At 26.7% G+C, this 9,972-nt stretch overlaps 1 protein-coding gene across 1 annotated transcript; it reads left to right on the top strand.

Annotated features, from left to right (window-relative positions):
- The first annotated feature begins 7,619 nt into the window (after positions 1–7,619).
- Positions 7,620–9,767, top strand: LOC120358523. Its single transcript, XM_039453003.1, has 3 exons — positions 7,620–7,837; positions 8,122–8,241; positions 9,479–9,767. The coding sequence occupies exons 1-3, from the start codon at positions 7,694–7,696 to the stop codon at positions 9,662–9,664; spliced, it is 450 nt and encodes a 149-aa protein (XP_039308937.1). The 5' UTR covers positions 7,620–7,693; the 3' UTR covers positions 9,665–9,767.
- Positions 9,768–9,972: the final 205 nt, after the last annotated feature.

Genomic DNA, 9,972 nt, shown 5'->3' on the forward strand with positions numbered 1-9,972 from the left:
TGTCCAAAGATCACAGCTATTTTTACAACAACATTACGTGATATTTATTACATATAATGTGATTCCTTTAATTATTCTGCACATAAAAGTATTATCAAGATAGATTTACTGAAAAATTAACAGTTTTTTCGATTTTATATTATATTCTGGTATATTTTGATATAAAATATTATGTAAAACATCTCGAAAACTATTAATTTTATAGTAGTTGTACCTTAACTTACTATTTTTATGCGCAAAATAATGAGATAAATCAATTGATGTAAAGAAAACATCTATAACAAAAAAAACATTTGCGAAAATTAAATTATTACGCAAATAATTCTTTTAAGAAAGAATTTCGCTTAGTAAACTAAAAGCAGCAGTGAATCAAGAAATTAGAAACAAACTAATACTTTGCTCAGCGATAACAGTGGCGATATGGCTTGAAAACATAATATTTTATATGTAGGTTCGATTTCATGTGGGTTAGAAAATATCCTACTTTTCTTTTTCTATAAAATGGTATTCCTAAATTGAAGTGATAAGAAACTCGCGAGATTGTTTTTCTCATTTTAAAATATGTAAAAGATAAGAAGTTATCAATATTCAACAATCTTAATCTTTAATATTCGCACTTAAATCTCAATCGTTGAAAATAAAATGACATTTTCAAGTGGAAATGATAAAAAACTCGTGAGAGTGTTTTTGTCATTTTAGAAATATAAAAAACAAAGTTATTAATATCCGACAGTCTTAATCTTTAATCTTTGCATTTAAATCACAATTCTTGAATTCAAGTAGCCATTAAATTAACCTTTGCATTGGAAATTAATCCGAGTAAAGTTAAAATTAAATATAAACAAATCAAATTGATTGAGTTAATTTTTTATTTGAGTAATCAAACTTTAACTTTTACGATCCATAAATAATAAATACCATAAATAAGTATATATACTTCTAATGCTTTAATATATTATATAATACATTATTGTAATAAAATTACAATTCTTTTTAATCAACATCCTATTATGAATAGAAACCCACTCGGCACAGAGAACTCAAAAAGAATTCAAACTTATGTCGTCATTCAAAATTCATTTTCAAATGCAAAAAAAAACTCTTTTGAGAAAAAGAATTCTTTCTGCATTTCAAAATAAACACTAAATTGATGACATAAGTCTGAATTCTTTTTTAATTCTTTTTGAATCTGTGTGTCGACTGGGAAGTGTATAAATTTAAATTAAAATAACTCTGTCACACTGTGTGTTGTGTCCAAGTTGAAAGTTGAAAACAACGCAAAAGTTTAAAAAATTTTACGCAAGGAAAGCCCAAAAACAGTACTGTCGCATATACGTGAGCAAGTAAAAGAAATTCAGTTTGAGTAATAAACTATAAAAAAAAATTTTATACAAAAAAAGAAAAAAAAATTGAAAGTATAATACAAAGAATATTCGACACGATATGTCTCGCGCGCGTTAATGTGCCATCAAGAATGAATACTTCACAACATCTTATATGTTTCTCAGTTCTTTGCGAATGCGTTTTATTCTCTACTCTCTCGTAATTCTTTCGCAAAGCAGTGTACATATGTACATACACGAAGAAATGGCAAGATTGGAAAGACTTTTTTTTTCTTTCTTTCACTCGACATACAGTTGATTGATGTACAATTAACTTTGTTGTAGAACATGTCTAATGGTATATATCGTTGACAGAATTGTATAATTATTTTTTTTAATCATTAAAATTATATGCATGTCAAAGAATATACGGAAATGAAAGTAGATGAGAAAAAATAAGTACACATTTTTCTTTTTAAAATTGTTCTTAGCTCTGTACTTCTCCTTGCTTAAGATAGTACGCACCAGACTGGGGAACGTTAAAACTTATTGTACTTTCGCACTTGCGGCAGTCCATTGTCCTACGGGAAATAAACATGCGTTATATTATTGCCATAGTGAAATCGATCGTTTACACCCCTTGCGAAATAAAGATATATATTGTTTTGCTGTCACAGTGGCCTAACGGAATATGGTATCATATGAATATTTTGTTTTAATGCAAAATATACGAGAATACCTATAATATGTTCAGAATATTTTTTATAACTTTATATATAGAATATTATTTTTCTAGTATGTTTTCAGGATGTGCTCAAAATATTATAAATACACTTCGCTACTTATACTAGACTTTTTAATAAGAATTGTTGTATATTTACTTTAATTATTGTATCATATTGAATTTTCTTGTTTGTATTTTTATTTAAACGAATAATCCTGAGGAGAACAGGTACGTGGAATCCACGATCTTTTCACATGGATCATCCAAGTGAAATCTACCAATCGTAACCAATCGAGTGGATAGTTCATTCAAAAACGGTATTAGAAACCACGACGAAATCTAATCGATGTTTCGAATTCTTCTATGAATTTCTTCGAAATATCCGTATAAATATTATATTATTACACCATATAATTCCAATGAACAAAACAATATTTTTGTATTATTTTAAAAAGTATTTTTCACAAAAAAAAACCGGAAATTTTCTCTTGGAAATTTCTGAGCAGCCACTTATCCAAGTTTTGACTGTGGTGGACGATGTTTGACTTTCAAGATTCCTACAAACTGGATCTGTTGTGATGACCTATGAACACTTTATATTAATATGTGTATGTAACTGATAGATTAGGTGAATATATATTATCGAAAAGATGAACCATGAATATATGTCAATATAATACAATAATTAAATTAAATATAACAAAATTTTTATTAAAAAAATAGTTAAAAGACTTTTAAAAAATATTGTCTGCTCGTTAAGAATGGGCAATTTCAAATCGAGCTTTTGAAGAATCGATTCTTTTGTATCCGATTTCTGTTTTTTTTTTTTTAATCAATCCTACAACTTTGGTTAATCAGATGAGTCTTGAGGCCGAAAATCGAATCTATAAAAATATAAAATTTGTGCAACAGAGAAGACCTAGGCCTCATAACCGCCTAGGTTTTCTAGATTATTATTTTTAAATTCTCTAAACATGATAGATAGGCACCTTTTAGAATAAATTAGCATAAACAATATTGCTTAAGTTCACATAAGTTCCTGAAGATAATGTATAATGTGAATAAATTAATATAAGCAATATAATGTGATGTACAAAATGCAATATATATGTGTATATATATATATGTATATATATATATATATATATATATATATATATAAACATAAAAGATGAATATATTATATATATAATTATGATGTTTTATATTTACTTAAAAATATGCTATTATTATAAAGAATTTTTTAAGAAATTATTATTTAAGTAATTATTTTAAGGAATATTAAAAATTTTATCAAATTAAATAAAAGGTCGATCTTTGATGGATCGATTCTTTAAATAATTTTTTTTGTCGAATGGGATTGTTTAAACTGCATGCCGTGCGCGAATTAATGAACATTTAGAAGTTCCGACTTCTTAAGCAATCTCCTTATAGCACAAAGTGATTTTTAAAACGTGACTTTTAATAATTTAAGGAAAATAAAGAAAATAAAATAGTAATTAAAATATTGAATTGGCACAACTTTGTGGTAGCAGATTTTTATGCAGAAAGCACAAAAGAGCTTGCGTTCTGATATAAAAAATGCGTAAAAAAACATTAACGCTTACGTAGAAAAAGTAGATACATAATAGTAAGAAAAATTAAATATTTTATCAGTAGTAAAAGTTTTCTTTTTTCATTAGTTTTTTTAGTTTATTATTTTTTTTATGTCCAATAAACCTTTAGTTTTAACATATATATATCTCATATTTCTATACTAATTATGTTTGTAACATTATTCACTTTTCAAGTAATATTATTTTTAAACATTCAATTACAAGTATATTTGGTGCATTTGTTTTAATTTTATACTTATTTTTACTGTATATTTTCAATATTGTTCTCCTCAAATGTGACTGAATTTTACATTCTTCAATGTCGTTTATGATTGAATATTTTATACATCAAGAAAAATACATCTATTTGATATTGTTCCACGCGATTGTGGCCTTTGCCATAAGAGTGATTACATTATTAGCGACAGAAACAATGCAATATAGTTTATTAAAAGTATATGTATGTGCAGAATGTCTTAAATATCCAAGAAAGAGAATGCATACAAAACCAAATAAAGAAAATCTGAGAGATAGAAAAATTAGGGAGGCTATATATGATGTGTTTCATTATTCGCTTAAAGTACTGAAATCTATCTAAAATTTTTCAGAGATGTCTCGGAAATATTTGATCTGAAAAAATGAAACATTTTGGAAAGGTTTCGAAATATCTCTGCAATGTTTGAGAGATGTCTTTGAGGTAGCAATATGTCCGCGATTCTTGCATTTAAAACTTTGCAAAAGTGCTGCTGATTATAACTTTTAATACTTATAATCTTTTGAATAGAACAAATTTAAATATTATTTCTAAAGTACTTAAAATCTAAAATACTTCCAAAATGATATTTTAATGTATTATTATATATTCAAAGATTCTAAGTATTATATATTCAAAGATTATAAGTATTAAAAAATTACAATAAAAATTATATATAAAATACAATTAATTTTATTCTGTGCTTTAATTTATTATTTAAAATCAATAAATATAAGAAATGTAAATATGATTTCTAAAATATTTAATAAAAAGAATGCATATAAATAAGAATATATGTGTACACACACACACACACACACACACACACACACACACACACAATATATATATATATATATATATATATATATATATATATATATATATATATATATATACAATATATATACATACATATGAATATGTATTTATATTTTATTTATGTCACATTCCTGCACTCGTACTACATAAATTTCACACATGAGGCAAACAGATTAAAAAAAATTTTTGCTTATTTAAACGGCGAGAGCAACAAAGCAAATTTTCTGCTTGAATATATTATCTAAGCAGAAAGCCTAATTGTAAAAAGCTTAATTCAAAAATGTATATGTGGTAGATTTTTAAAACAATTTTATTAAATTTTATAAGACATATTGCCGAATTTTTTAAAAAGTGCTGCGTGTAAAATGTAAAAGATTCAAGTCTTTCTGAAAGCTTTTTGCAACAATTGTTATAAAACATGCAACGTAAACTATATGCGGATTTCAGTATTTACAGTGAATTTTGAAACGCAGCTTTAATTAGAATAAAGAGGAAACAATTGCTTGTATAGTTATCGAATAACACAAGCAATAACACCCGAACAAACAAATCAACAAACAAAAATTTGCAAAATAAGAATTTGATAAGAATTTATAAGGGAATAATTTGTGCCGTGGATATGCATTAGCAAAGCTATAAAATTGGTATTAATGCAATAGTAATTAAATTATATATATATATATATATATATATATATATATATATATATATCTAATAATTGTTATAACGCACATAAATGTATGCACATATAATGCTCTTTTTCTATTAAAGATTTTGCAACACGTTAATATCTAAATTTCATGTAACGTTTTTCTTTTTGATAGCATTTGAAGCAATTTGCGCAAGTCTTACTTTATTTCAGATAAGTACTATCTTGCGTTTTTAAATATTTACGTATAATAATATATAATAATAGTAGCCCAATACACAGACTTTTATAAACAATTCTAATTAATTATTATTAATTTGTTTTATACTATTGATTTCTTTTTTACGGAGAATGCCTTTTGTACTTTAAATTTGTCAAATAAAATCGGTTGAACATGACATTATAAAAACTGTTGTTACACCTAATATTTATTCTCGTCCAATTTGTATACTTGATAATGTGCAACTATATTTTGCGCAAAAAATTTTAGATTATAATACTGATGTCTACGTTGCGGTGCATGGAAAATATTCATACGATAATATCGTGCATATTTGTTCTATAGAATATTGCAATAATAAACACTGTTATTTAATTAAAAAAAAGAATATGAATGCGTTAAAAATAATTCTCCATGTTTCGTCTTCCTTTAATTATTAATTTGCATTATAGCGCAAGTACTGCATTCAATGGTACGTGGCTCCGACAAAAATACAGAAAATGATACCATTTTTATTGCAAAGAAATACTAAAACATTCCATATACAAATTGATGGAATATTTGTAGCGTTGTTAGGAGGCTACAATAAAAAAGTGTATGTACTAACTTTTACGTTAATTTATGTTAATATGATAGGTTTTGAACAAAAAAAGCTTATATTATTGCAATTGTTGAGTACCGCAATGCCATATTTCACTGCTCCTTACTCTATGAGGCAGTGATGCAAAATATATTAATTGAAAATGGAGCCAAATAATATATAAGAATATTAATATTAATTATTAAGATAGTTTTGTCTATTATCTTGAAAAAAGTAGAGTTTGGTAGCTTAGATGGCATTGTAGAGATTGTAGAAGCTGAAGTAATACAACATGTAAAGCTGTGGTTTATAATAATATATGAAAAAATATATTTTACCAGTATAACAGTGGACTATTTAATATTACGAGGGGCGATCCAAAAGTAAGGTTACAAAGCCTACTGCGAAAAGGAAATATTTTATTTAGAAAAACCAATATAATCACTTTGAAGTATCAATCCTAGGATTATTTTTCGACATTGTCTCTATGGCGGTTTAAGCACTTGTCACTTCGTCGGATGAGATTGAAAATTCCCTTCTCGTAAAATTCCTGTCTTTGCGCGTTCGACACATGTGCACGATATCTACTGACCGATATTGCGAGACCTTGAAACGATTGCGCGAAGCAATCAGGAAGAAACGACTAGTACTCTTCACCGAGGGTGTCATTCTCCTTCACAATGCGCGGCCCCATACGTCACAGAAGACCACGACGCTGTTGGAGCAGTTCCGCCTGGACGTTATCGATCACCTTCTCTACAGCCCGTGCTTCGATCCAAGTGACTTTCACCTGTTTCCTCACTTCAAGGAGCAAGTAAGCTGACGATTCGCTTTGGACAAAGAGGTGAAAGACTTCGCGACAACTAAACGCGCCAGGACAGAAATTTTACGAAAAGGGAATTTTCAATTTTATCTTACGAAACGACAATTGCCTAAATCGCTATGGAGACTATGTCGAAAAATAATCCTAGGAGTAATATTTCAAAGTGACTATATTGATTTTCCTGAATAAAACATTCTCTCTTCACTGCAGGCTTTGTAACTTTACTTTTGGATCGCCCCTCGTATAAATGAGTCAATTATAGTCGATATATAGAAATGTAAAAAACCGACCGTCTTCCACTTTATCTGTAAAAGAAATAAAACATGCGAATTCACACAATACGAAACGAATGAATAAATGCGCTACTAGAAATTTTCAAATTTGCCTGCGCGATCTTCGACAAACAATTTATAAGGCTTTTTCTTATATGAGAGATAAGTATCCATTCAATTATCTTATGTCATTCAATTGAACTAATACAGGTGAAATTGTTGAATTTCTCGCGTTTCGATCTCACAGTGTAATATTTCGTTAAATTTTACTTCGCATTTTACATTACGATAATTTAAACAATTTACAAGAAAATTTGAGCTAGAAGATGAAAGAAAATGGAGTTATAAAATATGCAAATAATGAAATGAAAGAAAAAAAACAAGTGAACTCTAGTCTTTCTGTTGTCATTCGCATATACATGATCGTGAAGAAATGATCTGTACCAATTCTTTACACATTGGTCTCAATAAAAGTTTGTTACTCATAGTTGGTCTATGGCCTTATCAGCAATCTAAACTTATTCAACTCCAATTAACGTTGTTTATTAGCGTTTTGATGACATTTATCTTAGTTCAGGTACGTTAATATAATTTTAGTTTTATAATTACAAAATAAAAAATATGGCATTTCTAGGAATCTTTTACTTTGTTTTATAATAATTTTAATATATTAAAACTGTTCTAAAACTAGGAAAATGTTATATATATTATATCAATATTAATTTTATATGCTTGTGTTATAACATGTAAAAAGTATTCTAATATCGCTTAATATGTTTGGCAATTAAATTAGGATTACTTTTAGATTGAATAAGAAAATAATTTCAATGCCAATTTAATTCTATAAAATTTTTTTTTTAGTTTACGGCATTTTTTACTTTACGATGTACATCAGAATTAATCGTCAATATTCTTGCGTCTGCATTATTTTATATTTTCTTTGCAATTAAATATAGTTCATTTAGTGTTAACCTTGAAGCCGTAAGTAAAACATACCAGATAACAATCAGGAAAATTGTTATTGTAAATTAAATCGTTGTTAATTAATAATAAGCGGATAGAATAGAATAAATTAAACTCTACCTAGAAAAAAATGTTATTTTTGTTAGCGCGTTGTAAAAAAAAGTCATATAATCTTATAAATATAAATATTACAAAATATACAACAATAATAAATTCACCGCTAACAATTTATTGCGTAACTCAACAATTTAAGATAATTTATAGAATTTGAACTTGCATAGTAATTAAGGTGTTTTTCGAAGCTTTATTTAACCCGTAATGGTCACACTTCCAAATAATAACATAATGGTCACATGGGGTCCACTGAATCCCCCTGCACAAAATCAATCGCCATTTGCCAGCTTTTTGATATTTCGTCGCAAAAATTTTACCTGACATACCTTGAGGTCTATTCTTTATCATCTAATAAATTTTTTTTAATTAGAATTTGACATATTAAAAAAAATCAAATAGAAAAACTGCAAAATTTGACTTTTTTACAAAAATATTCATAAAATTTTTAACTTTTGAGATAATTCAACAAAAATTTAAGGGTGTATTCTCAAGATAGTATACTTTCAGATAAATTTAACATAATAAACAAATTCAAATAAAAAAAATTGCAAAATTTGATTTTTTTTACAAAAATATTCATAAAATTTTTTGTCTAGCCATAAATTTAAGTTAAAAGGACGCGTGGGGTTTTTTGGACCCCGTGTGACCATTACTGGCTAAAAGTTACGTATGCTGTCTAACTTAGTAAGTAAAACTATGTTTTTAAAGAATTTCTGAAAAATTTTTTTAAATGGTTATTTATGTTGAAACTTTCTAAACATATAATCATTAAATCATGCAATCAGCAAAATTTTATTTATTCTATAAAATTTATTTTTTATATTTATAGATATACACTTTTTTCATACTATATGTAGACAATAATAACGAAATTTTTCTGCAGAGTAATGTTTAATTTCTTTTATTCTTTCTCTTGAATAATTTTAATTACACAAATAATAATTATTCAGCTTCAACAATTTCATAAATTTTATGTGATTCATTATATACAGTATTTACGTATGTGTTTATATACAATATTTATGTATGTGTACAGTATGTGTTTTATTTTTGGAAATAAATATTTCTAAAATATAATGTAAACAAACACAGTTTCTTTTAAATATGAGAAAAATAGTTTGCAATATTGTTAAAATGACAGGTAAAGTATATGTTGGAACAACTGCAACATTTGTATAATGAACTAACTGACGAAAATGAAATCAATATTATAAAGCAATATGCGATCTATGCAAAACGTTACACTATTGGATTAACATGTAAGACAATTGTTTTTTATTTTTATAAAACACAAATTATATATTATATTTTGAAAATTAGTCGATAAAGGACCTCGCACATTTTTTATGGCTTCTAGTTCTTGGTCAAATCTTCTCATATTTTGGGAAAATGTAGGTGTCCTCATTAAAAGTGTGAATAAGCGCGGGCTCCTAAAATTAACAGTTTTTGAGATATAACTGGTCAAACTTGGCTAATGTTAACTCTTAAACACACCAATCCGTAAAATACGTTAACACATTTTCAAGTCTGGGAACTTTAACTTTGAGAAGCTATAACTTTGATTTCAATCAACATTTTCCAACAATCTTTTTTTTTCACATAAAAGTCCAGAATCTCAGAAATGTGATTGTATAA

Source organism: Solenopsis invicta, chromosome 8, assembly GCF_016802725.1.
Source record: "Solenopsis invicta isolate M01_SB chromosome 8, UNIL_Sinv_3.0, whole genome shotgun sequence".
Lineage (NCBI taxonomy): Eukaryota > Metazoa > Arthropoda > Insecta > Hymenoptera > Formicidae > Solenopsis > Solenopsis invicta.